The sequence below is a fragment of the Rhyacophila brunnea genome, unplaced genomic scaffold (genome assembly GCF_057557595.1).
Source record: "Rhyacophila brunnea isolate RB1 unplaced genomic scaffold, BYU_Rbru_1.0 scaffold_8, whole genome shotgun sequence".
NCBI classification, from domain to species: domain Eukaryota; kingdom Metazoa; phylum Arthropoda; class Insecta; order Trichoptera; family Rhyacophilidae; genus Rhyacophila; species Rhyacophila brunnea.
In genome coordinates, this window is record NW_028233350.1 from 37,667,705 (window position 1) to 37,686,205 (window position 18,501).

The 18,501-nt window shown below is 36.9% G+C and overlaps 1 protein-coding gene across 3 annotated transcripts in view; it reads right to left on the minus strand.

Moving 5' to 3' along the window:
* Positions 1-441: 441 nt before the first annotated feature.
* Nadsyn (NAD synthetase) overlaps positions 442-18,501 on the minus strand; it is a 108,686-nt gene continuing 90,626 nt past the window's right edge. For 2 of the 3 annotated variants that reach the window (XM_085959244.1, XM_085959243.1), the window contains exons 6-15: positions 17,179-17,324; positions 16,001-16,250; positions 15,182-15,386; positions 10,418-10,564; positions 10,173-10,321; positions 9,606-9,761; positions 8,854-9,068; positions 8,276-8,498; positions 4,856-5,032; positions 460-895 (exon numbers count right to left, since the gene is read on the minus strand). In XM_085959244.1, coding sequence (XP_085815370.1) covers positions 707-895; positions 4,856-5,032; positions 8,276-8,498; positions 8,854-9,068; positions 9,606-9,761; positions 10,173-10,321; positions 10,418-10,564; positions 15,182-15,386; positions 16,001-16,250; positions 17,179-17,324 — 1,857 coding nt within the window. In that variant the 3' untranslated portion in view covers positions 460-706. Of the gene's footprint in view, positions 896-4,855; positions 5,033-8,275; positions 8,499-8,853; positions 9,069-9,605; positions 9,762-10,172; positions 10,322-10,417; positions 10,565-15,181; positions 15,387-16,000; positions 16,251-17,178; positions 17,325-18,501 lie in introns of all 3 variants that reach the window. The other variant, XM_085959242.1, reaches the window with a different exon arrangement.

Below are 18,501 nucleotides of genomic sequence, written 5' to 3' on the forward strand. Positions count from 1 at the left end.
CTCCAAAGTTATGTATTTGGAGATGGTCAGCCAGAATAAATGAAAATGAAAAAAGATTGTGGAGGAATTTAAGAAGCGTCAAGGGTTGCAGAATCAAGAATGACGATGGCAGGATATTGCGGATCCAGAGTATACAGAAGGTGTCCATTTGGATGCAGTGTGAATACCCACTATTAAACGATACCACCGCTTAGCTAGGAATCAAAGATTCTTTGTTTTGATTGGTGGCTTCACCCGACTATATTTTTAGCCTAAAAAATTAAATATGAAACCTTTCCTTTACAAATTAAGCCATAGTATGATTAACGATAGTTGTGATGGTATTATTCTGCCAATGATAAATATTGTTTAAACAGTATACAATTTTGTATCACGCACATGTTAGGCTACTCTTTTGTAGTTTTTGGAAAATTGTAATTTTAATTTCAAATTCGGCAGAAAACGTTTTGTATTCTTTTTATAAGTAGTAAAATTCATGACATTTTACATTAGTTTTCAATCAGTGACACATGTTTGATAACATTATTTAAATATTTTTTATTACTCTCAGTGAATGTCTCTACAATTATTTCTATACACCTATTTGTATGTGGACAATTGCTGTCGCATATGTTCATTTATCAGAATAATAAAATGTCAGTATTTTGGGGGAAAAAGTCAGAATTTTCGAGTTGATTGCAATTTATATATTGCAAATAAAATCATGCTAAATCAGCACTCCTTTTCTGTCGGCATTCTTGGCGTACGAAACTGTCGTGACTCCTGACGCATTGTTTAGATTGGCGACGCTGGTGTTGGACACCTTACTGAGGACTTGATTGACTGGAGACTGCCTTTCCGAAGAATGGTCGACATCACGCACAGACGATTTCTTGTCTTTCGACATTAGAGCGACCTGAAATTATATTAAAACATCTTAAATAGCACAAAATGGACAAACAAACATTATGATATAATAAATTCTATGCGTAATCCAAAAGATTCTTTAAATTGCGTATGTGTATGCACAGTTCTTATATTTTTATCAAAATACATAATATGTTATTATAATTATGAAACAAATGGTCTTACAGTGAAGTCTTTACCTACCAGTTACCTACCTAACATTATATTTATATAATTAATATGTATCTGAAATGATTAGAAAGAAAAATATTTTTTATTTTAAATCAAAGATAAACTTACAATTTTAAAAAAATGTTATAAAATGTGAATTTGTTAAAGGATACCATCTTATTATTACATATTATTTAATGGTCATATTTATTATTAAAATTTAGTTTATTAAGTTTTCTAGTGTCATTAAGAGATTTTTGATTAATTCAGTTTTGATATTTTTTATATTTATTTTAAATAAGATCAAATTTTATAAAAAATATAAATGTGTATAACTTGAAATCCTTTTTATTTATATCAAATCTTAGATTATAGAAAAATATAGATAGAGCTATTGCATGTGTTTGTCCTTCAAAACATGACGATCTTTTTCACGCACTTGCTTCGCCCCCTTCACGCTTCCTCCGCGACCCTTTCCTGGGTTATTCGAAAATATGTGTGACAGTGCGCGTGTCGTAGTGTTGCCAGATATCGAATATTTATTCCAATGTTATAATTTTACAAGCGATGTTTTTATAAATTATATTATGGCAACACTGGCGTGTTGGCTATGCACTTTATCACCGGCCTTCTGCGCGCTCTGAAGCGGAGATGGCAGGCCGTGATAACGTCAAGGTCAAAGCGGGGGTGGGGGACAGAAACGCACGGGGTATTTGGTCAAGGCTGGTTTATTTCATCGTATTGCAGGGTAGTCGTTACAGATACGATACAGGTTATTGTCGTCGTTGGCGGTCGGTTGGTAATTGGCGGGCTGCAACGTGGTGTCGCGGCCGGGCTGCTGATTGATTGCTTGGCATCCGAGGCGAGTCAGTGCTTGCGGCGTGGCGATCTGCCGATGTCAGATGTGGTCTTTTTGGCGGGCTGTCCGGAATGCTGGCTTGGCTTCGCGTCCGAGGCGAGCGAAGGCGAGAAGAGATTTTGCGGTCGATGCTGTTGGTTCGGCGGTTGATGTCAGAGAGATGCTGGCTGGTCGACGTATCAGGCGAGAGAGAGCTTTCGCGCCCATCCAGATCCAACTGCCAGATTCGCGGCGTCCTGTTTTATCCGTCGGTCGGGAAGCTCCCTGTTTTACCGACGGATTGACTAGTGGCGGCGCGAGCGGCCGTTTTTGATAGACCGCGTCTGTTTTGGCGGGAATTTGACGAATTTGAATTTCAAGTAGACGGGTTCCGCTCGGCCGAGGGTTGCGATCACCGCGAAGAGTGGACGTAGGCTGTGGTATTTTGGGAAATATGATGGTTCGGTCCGCCCTTTGAGGTAGTCTCCTGTGGGAGATTTCCATCTGGTATCAAACGACCTCTCCGGGAAACGACCGAACCGTCGTCTTTTCCATCAGCCTACCGTCGCTTGTCCTTGGGGGCCGGTTCACCTCTGTGCGGCTTTGATGCGTCCGATGGTCTTGGCGTGCTTGAGGCTCTTTCGTGTCAAAACTGCTGAGGTTTCCACTTCCACATGGTGGTTCCCTCGAATCGACCAGCTCATCGCATCCTTGGGCCGTCGAAGAGTGAGGTGGGACCTGTTGCGCCTGCTAGTCGCCGCCATTGTGTGACTAGAGACCAGGGCACCAATCTCAGCTTCCTCGTGAGGTTTTCGCGGAGGTGTCAGACATGTCAGTCAGGGACACTCCGTGATAGCGCCGGTTCCAAGAATAGACGTCTAGTGATGGGGTCTGGTGTTGGAAGTGGGACCTTGAGTTCTTGAGCGTCGTCTTCTCGCACGTCCAAGGCATCGAAGCGGTTTGGCCATAGGTGTCGTAGTTTTAAGGCGGGCGTGACATCCTCGCTGGCGTCGGATGTTTGTCGATTAATGCTGGGGGTCTTGCTGTGTCCCTGGAATCTTGGCTTCCGCTTCAGTCTTCTTGGTCCCTCAGGTTGCAGATCCGATGTAGCCTTGGGCCGTCGGCGATTGAGGCGGTGTCTGATATATCTGCTGGTCACCGCCGGTTGGGCAACCAGAGACCAGACGACCAACCTCGGTCTGCCGTAAGGTATATCACGAAGGTGCCGGGCGTCGCGCCGGGGCACTCCGTGATAACGCCGGTGCCAAATGGTAAGCGGCTGGTTATGGGATTTGGTACTGAAGCTTGACCTTGGGTCTTTAAGACTCGCTAGGCTTGATAAGGCTAGTGGTTATGCTAGGCGAGACATCCGCGCTGGTGGCAGATGTTTCGCCTGGGTTTGAGGTACGAGCGCCGTTGGCTGGCACCTCGCTGTGCTGGGTGACGTCGGTCACGAAGAGCGTCGGCGTCGGTAGCCGGGGCATCTCCGTGTAGCGTCGCGACGCCGTTGGCCATGACATCTTACGTATTCCTCCGTGGGCCAGGGTCGACGGATGATACCGCTGGTCGGAACATAACGATGCTGCTGTCACGTCTTGCGATGGAGCCGATGTCCATGCTGATTTGCTATCCGGCTGTTGCTTCTGTCAGGCGCCACTGGTGTGCTGAATTCCAGGTTTCGGGACCACGCGGTTTTTTGCGCGGCCCCCCAGCAGTGTCTGGCTATGCTTTCCACATCGAATGAACTTGCGGGAGTACGTTTCGCTCGATCTCGTGTGTCATTTCCGCTGCGAGGAACGTATCGCCGCGTGTCTCGATGTTGCGATTGCACGCGCGAAACAAGGTCAATTTGACATTGTAAATACCGGCCGTGTGTTTCTCCCCCGGTAGAGTGAGTACTCGCAAATGTCACTGCTTGAGGAAGTTCACAGTTGTACTCACTCTGCTGGCGTATCTCAGGGTCGATGCTGGCTCCGGTGGACACAATCCTGCCCACAAGCCCCACGTTGACGGCGATCAACTTATCACCGGCCTTCTGCGCGCTCTGAAGCGGAGATGGCAGGCCGTGATAACGTCAAGGTCAAAGCGGGGGTGGGGGACAGAAACGCACAGGGTATTTGGTCAAGGCTGGTTTATTTCATCGTATTGCAGGGTAGTCGTTACAGATACGATACAGGTTATTGTCGTCGTTGGCGGTCGGTTGGTAATTGGCGGGCTGCAACGTGGTGTCGCGGCCGGGCTGCTGATTGATTGCTTGGCATCCGAGGCGAGTCAGTGCTTGCGGCGTGGCGATCTGCCGATGTCAGATGTGGTCTTTTTGGCGGGCTGTCCGGAATGCTGGCTTGGCTTCGCGTCCGAGGCGAGCGAAGGCGAGAAGAGATTTTGCGGTCGATGCTGTTGGTTCGGCGGTTGATGTCAGAGAGATGCTGGCTGGTCGACGTATCAGGCGAGAGAGAGCTTTCGCGCCCATCCAGATCCAACTGCCAGATTCGCGGCGTCCTGTTTTATCCGTCGGTCGGGAAGCTCCCTGTTTTACCGACGGATTGACTAGTGGCGGCGCGAGCGGCCGTTTTTGATAGACCGCGTCTGTTTTGGCGGGAATTTGACGAATTTGAATTTCAAGTAGACGGGTTCCGCTCGGCCGAGGGTTGCGATCACCGCGAAGAGTGGACGTAGGCTGTGGTATTTTGGGAAATATGATGGTTCGGTCCGCCCTTTGAGGTAGTCTCCTGTGGGAGATTTCCATCTGGTATCAACTTGGTAAAACATTACTCACTAAAATCGGCTCATGCTCATGGTGTGGTCCCAATATTGAAGCTCGATTTGATACAATAGTTTATAATGAAAAATATAATAGTTTTTTTTTGTGTAGTCCACATTGATAGTTTCCAGTTATGGCCTTAGTATGTATAATTGGTAAAATTAATATTAACATAACATTATAACTGAATGAATACATACCGCATTATCGATAGCCTTGAATTGCCAAGTCCAGTGAACAGTATACAAGAACGGTCGGAGATCAAAACGATTGTCTTCGGGGCTGTAACTTTCTGCGTGATAAGATGGAGTTAGAACAGTCATCTTGTGACGGTTGATCGCATAGCATCGGAAGAAATGTTTCACTTTCACAGCAACCTGAAATATGTAAGAATTATAAACTTTATTGGATAAATCCTACTTCAATGACAGGTGGAATATTGGACACCATCAAAATTATTCACACCCACGACTCAGCATCACTAGAGGTAACAAAAGGTAGCTGGTAATCTGTATTTCTTACAATTCACCTACCCTTTCGTCACATATTATCACATTATAATATAAAACCCCCTGCTTCTCTTAAGAAGTGATGTCATATATTATATAAAATAGCGTTTTTCAAATGGTGTTCGAGGTAAAAATAATGGTATTGATTGTATGTTTAGCGATTTTTTGTATTTATTAATGCATCCACTTGAATTATGGATAATTGTCGGGTTAAGAATAATTTTATTATTTGTCAAGTATTGACATAATAATAATAAATTATATCCTACAATCACATGTTTTAAAATATTAATACCGGTGTAGTAAAATAGCGCTGCGGCAACTTTTTTTACTATCAATGCAAATTTGTAATTTGTGTTTATCTCACTTATCTGGTTGACCTGCCACGCCGCCCGCGCCCCCCCCCCCCTTAGCCTGGGCCCACAGGCTAGAGCGCTGTCAGCTCTCATGGGGGCCATGCACCAAAATTACATTAATTTATGCTTTTTATTTGATAAATAATTAAATATACAAACAACATAACACATAACGAAGAACTAAAAATGTACATATTCTCATGCATTTGTATTACCAATATAATAACTAATTAATGTGATAACTGAGCTTGTTTCAATGAAAGTAAAAGTTTTATATATTTTGACTTGATATTTGAAAGAGCAACCCGAATTTCTTGGTCAAGACCCTTCAAGCAAGATTGCTAATTATTCTTAATTAAAACTTGAGTTGAAAAACTTTGCTCACCTAGATATGTCATAGGAAATGGGAACTGAACTGCGATAGCCTTGTCAAAAATCGGAGGATATTCTTCATTAACCGGAATTCAGAAAATAGCCAATGGAATATCGGCGAAGGTCAGTTTTAGCGTCCCGTCGTTTCTCAATGCAACCAATTCAATTGAATGTATAGGGAAAGTGCTTCTATAGAATTTTCGGCATTGGTTGCAAAACGGTTTCGAATCCAGTCGTATTGATTGTATGAAAGTAATGATGAAATATCTTTTGCAGCAAAGTTAAATGTTTTTGAGGGATCCAAAATTAATTGTTTGTTTCCAATGGTGGTCGGGTGGGTCCCTTGGTACATTTGTAGAGATCCTTGTCTCAACTCCTTCTACTTTATCAGAGCACGTCAATATATTTTAATGCTGACCTTTTGCATTGTTTTATTAAGTCAATACAGGTGCTCAAATATATTACCAGCCATGTACAAAAATTTGAAAGTTAAATTAAGTAAGTAAGTATTGTATAATATACAAAATTATTTGTATTTTTTTTTTGGGAGCAATGCGCCGCGGCACACCGGTTGCGGAGCACTGTCATAGACCATATTATAGCTACATTTTATTTATAATGTGAAAGTTTTCGCTTCAGTATAAGTCGTCGATGTTCTTATTTTTTATAGTCTTTGAAATAATTAATAAAAGAATACCATCCATTCGTATTAAATTGAAGTATTACGGATGAGGGTAATAACTTTGTCTTATTAGTCTATTTTCAGCTTCACTTTTGTATATCTAAGTTCTCGACTGCCTAATCTGAAAATTGGCTAACCCCACTTGGGCAAATTGTTCAGGAATGAGAAAAAACATAATAATTTAACTACATAATATTGAGCTGAATTTAACAATAGCACTATGAATTAATACACTATTTTAGCTTCTCTTTTATATATGAAGAAAATTTATATAAAGAGCGGAATTGTTCCATTTACGATATTAGAAATTTGGCACCTGCAGTTGGCTGTTTTGTGTGAAGAACTATTGTCCGGCAACTTCATCTTGGCTACGTGGCAAATCTGTGAACTACGTACAGCTAATCGAACTTCCGGTTTCAAATTAGGAACGCCCCCAAATTTTTCATTACATTTTTGACATTTCGTATTGGACGCATCTATCAATTTACGTAATTTGAAGCTTTTTATATTCAAAAGATGTCTAACACAATACGAAATGATGTTCGAATTATTATCAGTAAACTTTTGATTTATTGCGAAGAAGAAAAAGAGTCGTATTTAAAAGGTGAGCCTATACAATACTTTCAACAAGCCCATTTTACGGGTTCCTGTCATGTCAGGTATGTCAAAATTCAGTGTTGTAATACTAGAAATATTTCCCCAAATACTGGAAATTATGTTTGTATATTATAAAGTTATGTGTATCGTAATCTATTTTATTAATATTTTTAGACGTATAATAATTAAGTATAAATGATCATTAGTTAGTTAATGAATTGTCCTATTTTTTCCTAATTTTTAAACCGATAAGTAGGTACATATTGTTTTAAATTTTATGTAAGGTGGATATAATTTAATTTATAGAAAATTATTTTCACAGTATGTGTTTCTACAACAATTTTACTAAAAATACGATATAAAGACATTATTTGTAAATTATAAAACATGTGATTGGGTCATCAATATAATATTGAATATGGTATATCTTTCACTTCTACTTTTTTACTCATAATTTGTGTTCTAGTTATTTAATTAATAAATACCTGCAGCAATATTATCAGTTAATGTGGGTTCAATGATACATTTCCTTCCAAATTCAATAATTACACTGTAATAATTAACCTAATATAATAGTAATAATTAAGAGGTGAAATTATTTGAAAAAAAAATTCTATTGATATTTATTGAACAATAATTAGACTTATAAATTAATGTACTTATAAACTTACTGAGAATAGAATTGATATAAACTTAAAACCTAATTTTGCGGGATATGTTTTCTCAAAAAATGACAACACTGTGAAATATTCTATACGCGATAAGAGCGACTTCCTGTTGTTGCCTAAATAATGTTGTCGTACAGTATACACATTAATTTATGGGTTTGCAGGTTTTAAATTTTGTGTGAACATAGAAAACATGCTTTACAACAAAATGCCATCAAAATCTTCTTTTTGGTCAAAAGTGCAGTTACCTAACTGGTTTGCAGAAGCAATCGTTCTGTCTTCCAGAGTGAATTATCTTAAATAACTTATGACTAGATATAATATAGACTTTCTCGTTATATAAACAAGTTTACAAAATAAACTCCATTTATGGGTAAAGAAAAGTATAACCGAATTACTGAACCAATGTTTAGAGAATACAATCCAAAGTACTGACCTCCTGTGGTGTGCACTTGTCTCCCCAAGTATGGACAAGTTTGCAGAACATGCTGTAGGGTCCGCAGTGAGACATCTTCCTGAGACGGCCAAACTGCGAGAGCTCAACGTACGTCATTCCCATGTCCTGCTCGTCGGTCTGCACAAAGTGCCCTTCTGAGAGGGGTTCCAGTTCCGCTGTCGGCGGAGCTTGCATGATCTCTGAGATGACAGGCAGGAAAAATCTACCAACATAATCAACCATTGAAATTAATGATCCGACAGACCAGAAAGATATGACATGATCCTTGATTCCAATCACAAATGCCATTCATCAATATCAGGACAATTTATTCAGTTGACTTTGAGTTTGATTTCATCATAATTATGTCGGGCAAAGGTGACTAAATTGGTTTGAAGTCCTGTCGTTTGCCATATTTTTTTTATTCTTTTCTAATAGGTATGTTTCTAAGGCGTTTCCAAATTATGTAGGTATGTTCCATAAACAATGTTGCATTTTCAAATATTATGTATTATTCGTAAAAATAAAGAAGTTATTATTTAAACTCAAGTAGTAAAATTCATCTGGAACATATGTACCTTCTTTTAGCATATTCCAAGAATCCTTTCAAATCCGTTTTCGATATCCCTCCGATAGGATTGACATCTGCACTGGAGCAGTCGTATTTTGTCATGTATCCTCGGAGGGCCTCATCCACATTTGCGGAGCCAAGAACCAGCAGTCCTCCAGGGCGACCCCGGGCCCAGAGCATCAACTGAGCAAACAGGTAAGAAACTACCATCCGCAGACGAGCCTGAAATTCATATTTAAAATGTCAAAATTTAGTCATTCAAATTTCAATTAAACTGAATAATTTTTTAAACGTTAATAGAATAATTTTCTATGGACAATAAATTGCCAACATAATTTTATTGAAGAACACGCCATTACAAAGAACATTACTGATCTGAACCAAAATTATTTAAATTCCTCCAATAGATAATATACCTACTGGGTACAATTATTGGATAAGGAGTAAGTGGACTGTATAAGCAGGGGGTTTGACTTCGACTATATGGGGTATGAGGGACAGATCATGAAACTGTAGAGTGTAGACTATAGAGCTTGTAGACAGTGACCAAGATATGCACATGCTATACATGACTCTAATAGGTGTTACTTCGTCAAATATGGTTTAAGCACTGATTTTATACAGTATATTTGTCGCTTAACTCGAGTTGTTATTGTTGTGTGCCCACGATAGTATAGAACCAGGGAAAAGAAAGTGGAATGGATATAATTGGCCCAACCACCTACTTATTTATTAATTGCATTTGAATGAAAGTCTTACTTGTATGTTTTGCAGTGCCAAATTCTGTCTGGCACAACCGCCGTTGACTCGGAACTTTGGCACCAAGCTTGTGACGGACGTGAAGATACCCAATACGGCACTCACGGCGGCGTCTATGCCAACAGAAAAATGGTAGCATCCAATCTGACTGGCCAACTGTAAACATAAAATTAAACTATAAATACTAATTAATCAATGACAAATTGTTAAGTGTCCGAGTGCTTCAGATGTAGAGGGCCATGGGTTAAAATCCTGCATTTGGTAAATTCACATGTTGTATATAAAATGAGTATATCATTTGGTAGTAGCCACACGTAAAAATTGATTTACATGTGTTTCGCTCTCATGATGACCTTCATCAAATATGATTATTGGATATTTTAACAGGAAACTAGTGAGGAGTTCAGACCAATTAGTAAACGTTGAATCTTTTGGAAAGATCACATGTTATATTTTCAATGTATGTTTAGATCCAGAGCATTCATCTAATAAGTTGAGCAAGTGGATAACATTCATTTCAAAACTTTGAAATACTTGGTGATACCGAAAAGTCATTATTATTTATACCTGAGCAGCACGTTGTTTTGTCTCTTGACTAGAATTTTCCGTCGCCATGTAACAGGTCACAAGAAGCCGATTGCAGAGTTCCATCGGGTCTGTAGGAGTATAATCTGACTGACACATAATCTTACGAATATCACTCAAAACTTGACTCTCTAAAAAAAGAAAATAGGAATTAATTTATTATTACCTGTATACATATTTATTTACAAAAAATATTGTGCTGTAGATTTGACATTAGTTTTACATACCTCCTTTTTGGACCGAATCGCAGACTTGTGTGCACATTGAAAACACAATGCAGGCAACGCTAGCGGAATCCACTCCTCCGCTCAAGGGCAAGAAGAATCCGCCTTGTCCAGATCTTCTCAAGTAATCCCAAAGCCAACATGCAGGACCTGCCATAGATAAATTTATCAACCATATACATTTAATAAAATTTCTGTTTAGTGGTCTATGGAAAAAAGGTTTATTGTGTTCCAATTTCAAATATATTTTGACACTAAAGCGGCGATTACATTATGATCACGTCATGTGCTGTCACGGCGACAAATTTAGTCTATGGTTTTGTCATTCCGCAGAATATTTTGAATGATCACTATCTCTATACATTCAATGATGGAGAATGCTAACTCTGTACAGTGAAACCCCGATTCTACGATTTTCAAGGGACCCAAGAAAAAATCGATAAATGCGGGACACATAAAAAAATCATAATAAAAAAAACTCGTTTTTCTCCTGGATTTTTTCGACGTCTTGAATTATTTTCAGTTTCTAAGCTAGAGTTCTAATTTTCTCCATGGGGGGCATTTTAGATGCGACTTATAAAAATTCGTGATACGAGATGCAACGCAAGCCTGAGCGTCTACCGACCTGTGCAAACAAAGCGTTGCGACTGAAAGGTCTGTAATAGTCTGTAATCATACACGATTCAACAAAAGCGAAATGAAAAACATTCAACAAAAACGGTCAATTGGGCTAATATTTGTGACGGGACCATAATATTTAGACGATAGATCGAGGAAAAGGTTAAATCGGGGAACGATTATTGCGGGATTATTTAACATTGTTCTTATGGGTGTTTGGCGGGACTTTAAAAAATGAACGATCCGTGCGGGAAAACGATTTATGCGAGAACGGTAGATCGGGGTTCCACTGTATTAGTATTTTGAATTATTATTCATGCTAATATCAATTAATTTTAACAATTTCTACATACTGTGTGTATGTTAAAATTACTTGTGATATTGCATCCATAGATAATATTTTGGACAGAACCCAACCAGCAGACCATAGATAATAAATGGACATAAATACCCCAGACATAGGTAATAATTTAATAGAAAATCCAAAGAGAAAACAACTAAAAACAAAGAACATGCGATTTTGACACGAGACTAAAATATGTAGGCCTGCATAAAATAGAAAAAATCATTCACTGACTAATGCGGTTCATGATGTAGCGTGTAACGCGTGAGGTGACCTTATTGTTGTACTGGCGATTTTGGCAGATTTTGCCAACTGACAATGTTCATTTAAAGCCTATGCTCCACTGGCACGCAAGTCAGACAATTCACAGTCTTCAGACTTTTTTTCACGTGGAGCACCCTGGATCTGCGGACTTTTAAATCTGCAGACCAGTCTCGTTGGATTTCAAACATGTTTGATATTTTACCCACCAAGTTGCCAGGTCCGTCGATCACTACGTAAATTCGATTTGACACTAATACGCAATCATTCGGACCGAAAAAAATCTGTAATTGTTTTAAACATTTTTATTGATTTATTTGTTAATTTACACATTAGAAAATGAAAGATTTATCAATTATTTTGTATTTATGAAATTCATAAAAGAAAACGTAAAATTTGTGTTGTTTTCACTGTTATTTTATTTTATGCAAGTCTACATATAAATAACACAAAATTGTAGGATTATCGGAAGACATTACGATAATCGCAATTTTGACTTTTGACAACAGACAAATCGGACGATTTATTGTCCTCTTAATTTTGACTCGCCAATGGAGCGCCGGCATAAAGGTTCAAAGTGTGCTACGGGATGGGAGGATCAGTCTGATAACATTTTAAATACCTACCAAGAAAAACGACATTAGACACTTATTTCACATAGCGGCAGCTTACTGTGACAGTACCTAACGTGATGATAATGTACGAGTATTTGAGACATAAGTTACCTACCAATTTCTACAACATGCTAGTACCGCATACCCTACTTTTATTAGTCCTCTTTTATTACAATAATTATAATACGACTGTGTAACACTGCGTAAATTGCTGACAAGTCAAATATTTTTAGGAAAAAAAGGGAAGTACACCTGTACCCCTTCAAATCTTTCGAGTACCTACCACTAGTGGCATGCGTAGGGATTGCAATATCGAAAGAATATATCAATACCGGTGTTTTGGTATTTCTTATTGAATACCGGTATTAATATTAATACCGGTATTTCATCTATTTAAAACACTATATTATAGCAACCAAAAGTACCTACCTAAATTTACCATATTGACCTTGTATAGATCATAATATCGACTGTAAAAAGGAAAAAGGGCGTAATCCACACAACGCAAATTTTACAGGAGGAGCAAAAAACGTTTTTTCAATGATTTTCTGTCAAAATCAAAATAAAAAATATACACAGACTTAAAGTGCATAATGATTAATAATTTAGTGTAATATTTTCCCAATCTGACATTAATTACGTAAGTTATTAGAGAAAAACCGATAAAAATGATGGTAACATCCTTTTTCCTTACCAATTTCAAATGTCGTATTCATAAAATACAGTGGACTTACGCAGCAAATAGCCTTTTTTCACACTTATTTTTAATTAAATTCTTGGGAATGTATTTCTTTATAGTGTTTCACTAGGTGTTTATTTAATATTTTTTCATTTCCTATGGTTTAATTATATTAAGTTTAAAATTAGAACAATCATAATTTATTATTTTCAGAAAAAAAGTATTTTATTAAACCATAAATGACACATAATCATTACATAATAGTAATAATGATAATAGTAAATATAGCAAATATTTTATTATATATAGATAGACATAGTATATTGATTCAAGCTAATCTTAGTTATTTACAATAATTATAACAAATAACCAATATTTTCGGATGTATTTGGTTCTTGACAATCACTTGTCACTTTGATCAGTGGCTTCTGACAACAAATTAAAACAAAACGCATTTTACTCGAGATTTATGTTATTACTATAAATAATACGGTGCATAATTATAATTTTTGTCCAATACAATGATTTTAATCGTAAATATAAGCGTACATAGGACCAAGTTCAGTTTAGAATTGTGTTTGACATGTCACATAACCTATAAACCGCACGGCGGTGTTTGAAGTAAATATAGCAAATATTTTATTAATTTTATCATCTAATATGAACAAGAGATCATTAACCAATGATTAAGACACAATATAAGTTGTAACATAATGTTTTATAACAATTTACAGAGAATTAATGATGACGCTTCACTTGTGCGGCATAACAATTTCAAGGCGTAATTTTAAGGTCTTACCATTTTTCTTTGTGTTGTTTATTCCATCCATGTTAACACCACACATTTTAAGAATATTTTAACTTCTTTCTATTGCCATTTTCACTGGATTAGTATACTTTAAATGAATTTTAATGGAAAGAGTGTCGAAAAACGTGTTGGACTGTCAAACGAGCGAGCGAAACTATTAGGTGGCTTAATCTTCATTATGGTTCATACCTGAGCCAGCCGGGCGTCAGCGTTTAGTAAAACTGCCATTATCCTCATACATTTACGGATTAAGTTGCTTACCGCCCTTTTCCTTACCACAAAAGGTTGCTTAAACGACTTATAATGTCATTGACGTGGTTTGAGCCCCTTTTCCTGGACGTAAAATTCACACGCCCTTCATTTCTAAAAACTAAAAGCTAAATTTTCATAATAATTCGTCATTTGCAGCTTAAATCCTTTGGGCATACCATGTATTGAGTTGAATACTTTGCTAATAACAAATAAAACCCACTTTGCAAAAACTGAGGCTTACGCCCCTTTTCCTTTCCACAGTCGATATACATATAAGAAATGCTAATTTTTACAAATCCAATAAGTTTGGATACAGGAAAATAAATTAAACGTTTGTTGGATGTACTATCAATTTTGGATCAATAGATATAGAATATGTAATTGGAAATATTTACCACGAATATTTTCTTTTTTGAAATATGTCTATTCATGGCGATAAGTATATTTAAGGGATTTTATTTTAATGTTATTTAACTTTTGTTGGTTTCAGTCAATATATTTGCGTTTTGGCTGCGTAAAACTTATACAATAGATTGAATACACAATAATAGTACTAAATAATGAAAAAATTACATTAAATTACCGGTTTTGAAATACCGGTAATGCAATCCCTAGGCATGCGTATTACAGTTTGGGAAATGAGAGATATAAATATGTGTTTGAAATACATTAAATTGACAATTATTGAATTATCAAAAGCATCCATCCGCAGATGTCAAAAAAAATCGAAAGATCTTTGATACACAAATCGTCGCTATAGATGTCAAGGGAGCCAGTCCACAAAATCATAATGCTGAGAAAAAGGCGCGCAAAGATTTTGTGTGACAAAAAAAGTAACATTTTTTTTTATTGAACTTTTTTGTTTTTAAAAATATGATGTTGAAACTTTGAACATAGAATATAGGTACTTTGTGGTGCTATCTTTTTATTTTTGTACAAATAACTAAAAAAAGTAGTATCTTAGAAGTTGTGTGTTATACCTCTTGACCACTGAATATTGAAATGTAAAAAAAATGTAGTCAAAAGAGTTTTGTGGCTTAAATCCATTGACCACTGCATCTTTGATGATTTTAAAATGCTTTTGTGTACTTTACTCATTTTCGCCAAATTTGTGGCTTGGCTCCCTTGACATCTACGGCAACGAAATACAAAGTGATGATATTGTGATAGAAAAACTGTGTGATTAAATTACCTAGAGATATCTCTTCTTCAGGTGTGTGATAAACCCAATCGATTGGTTGGCAGCTTGGGACACTGATATCATTATCACTGGACAGTGAGAAGTCAACAGTGACCCTCGGAAAAGCCGGAGAAGATGATGCAATATGACATCTGGATCTAAGACTTGCTCGGTATGATCTGATGTCTTCCAAATCAATCGTAGACGCAATCACTTCCTGGAATAATTTCAGACAAAAAGGTTAATAACATTAAATATAAGCCCGAATTGATAAATCAGTCTAACAAGCAATTACAATTATCTGTAAGAACATCTCTATGAGCACGGTGAAAAAATCAAACTTCATTGGCAAAAGCAATATACTTTTCCTCAGTTTGTAGGATTTTATTAAAATTGAATTTTAGCGGGCATGCTTTGCCCCACAATGGTTTGCAGTCTCTAGAGGACGTTTCATATTCGTTATAATAGTAAGCTTACACTTCTAATGTTAGGTCTTGGCACAACACTTACGCCACCTGTTCCTACCCAGAGTGACTGCCCTCAATGAAGAACTCTCACCATATAATGTCATCGGTAGCACCATCTAACCAACCAATTATGGGTTTATATATTCTCTCTTATTAAATTGTTAGACATTTAGTACATTCACTAATTCATGATTATTCACAATGAATATGAACAGAGACTACTCCGGGAAGGCTCTCACCGTTAACCATTCTCAAAACAAGGCCCACTATAATTGGACGTCGACTGCTGTATCCGTATGCTTGAGATGCCAAATTAAACTATTGATGACTGCCATACATAATACTATGTAATATGATTACTTACCACATCAATCAAAGAAAATTGCTGTGTTCTCCCAACAATATCGCCGTTGACCCCAATGCAGGAGCAGCCGTTGAAGTAGACCCTCTGACCGTCGCAGCCTCGTAGGTTGCTGAACAAGTACGCTCCTCCACTTTTGAATGTGGCACTGGTCACCAAGTCCACGGTGATGTAGGCTTTCCTTAACTGCATATAACTTCCGGAACCATTGGAAATGATTTCTACACCATCCAGACACATCGGAATGTGACGACTGAAAATTGCAGTGAGATATGAGTATTTTAATACAATCATACACATTAAAAGTAATATTCCCAAGATAGTTATTTTCTTAACAAATCAGTATTTTTGAAAAGTCATTTCACTTGCAAAAAAACACAATATCTGGTGCAAAATCTACTGTTTTTTGACACTGGGAAAAACTTAAAATTGTTCATAAAATTGTCATATTTTATTGAAAACTGAATGATTTGGCCAAAAGACACTGATATGTTTCATCGACTCACGTTTTCTGTTTTAGAGAAATAAATTGATTTACAAATACAGTCGAACTTGGTTATTACGAGGAAGATGGGACCGGCTGAATTTGCTCATTATAAGCGTCACTTGTTATATCAGAGAATAGGTATTTTTAAATGAGCGGTCACATAACACAAAAAATCGCAATTCAAACAAAAATACACAATTAGAATTTTTCCCCGAAACTAGCATGGCATTCATAAACTACAAAAGAATTTGTTTATTGTTCTGAACGCTGGTAGGTACCGACCGACTTCACAAACCTTGGATTTTTTACATGGAATTTCAACCATATGCGTGGATACTTTTTCAATATTGTCGGCGAAACAACCAATTAGGTAGGTTACTTAGACACTTAACTCGAGTGATAAACATAATCCGACCCCGGCGGCATCCTATCCAGTCGGATTTTATTGCTTAGGGTCGAAATGTTTTTAAACAATCGACACATTAACAGTTTTAAGAAGATTTTTGACGATATTTTAGCTTCGTATATCCGATATGGAGCTCGTTATAAAAGTGAATAAATGCATGGAGAAAATCATAAACTAAAATGTCAACGAATGGTTCCTCGTTACATCCGAGATCTCGCTATATCCGTGATCGTAATAACCGAGTGCGACTGTACTCTCAAGTAATCAATTAGAAGGTTTTATGTTCACCTTTTAGGATTCCAAAGTTCTTCGCAAATCTCAAATCCGATGCAAGTATCTCTGGTTGCAATGACTGCATCACCGAAAGGCACTGTCGTTTGACCGGTCACATTCGCAATTATTCTCGGAAGATAGTATTCTTCAGTCTCCCGCTCCTAATGAAACAGGAAGATAATAAACAATATACCATGTCTTCTATACAACATTTGTGTACGTCAGTGGCGAGTGACTTTTGAAATGAGGCAAGCTGTGGACATCAGAGGAAAAAAACAGACATGTCTCGTATATTTACGGGAAATAAAGAGATTATAAGATGATATTACTACTGATGAATAGGTACACATTAATTTTATGAAATTTCAATAACCCACTAACGACATAAAATTGAGCGATGAGTTTAAATTATGTATTTTCCTAACCATTTATACACATCAAAAATCATTAGATTGATAAAAATTATTTTGTATTTTTAATTCATTTATAATATATTATATTGTGATTGAATGCCATAAATTATCTAATTATTAATTATTTTAATAATATATTACCTATACGCAAAGATATTAGGCCTTTGCATCAGAGCCTATCGTTCTGTATAGACTGCTCCAGACAAACTGAGGTCACGTGACATAAAGTTCATACAAAAAAATATCACTATTCACAGCAAATAAGACAGATATCACGCTGTTGCATATTTTTATTAAAATTTCTTTACAAAACATTCCTACTTTCCTACATATACGACAGATGTCGTTGGCAAATTAAAATGTTATAAAATAAAATTAGGTATTATATTACAGATATTTACTCACATCAATATGCAATTAAAAATAATTTTTCTTAAGAAGGTAGGCTTTAAATAATCGCCTAGTATGGAATCTTCGTCACTGGTGTACATTAGCTATATATAACTCATCTATATTATATATTGCAAAATAAATTTAGTAAATAATACGATACCCTGCACCTTCTAAAGCCTCCCTTTTAAAAAAAATCTAATCTTGGCGCCTCCCCCCCTTTATTTCATTAAATAATACAGACACCTTTTTAAATAGTCTAAAATGTACTACTTAATACAACAAAGAAAAAATAACTTGATTAAGTAAGTACTTTTATTAAGTATATTCATTTTTAAATTCATTTGTTTTTCACGCGATGGATGTGCTTGTTTCTTAGCACAAAGTGCTCTTTTTCTACTAGACGAGGTCGATATTTGGATTTCATTGCAGCTAATGCAGAAAATCCCGATTCGCATAAAAATATGATGTTACGAATGGTATAGCAGTACCTACTTTACTTACAACTTGCATTGCTTTCCTTGACAAAGTATTA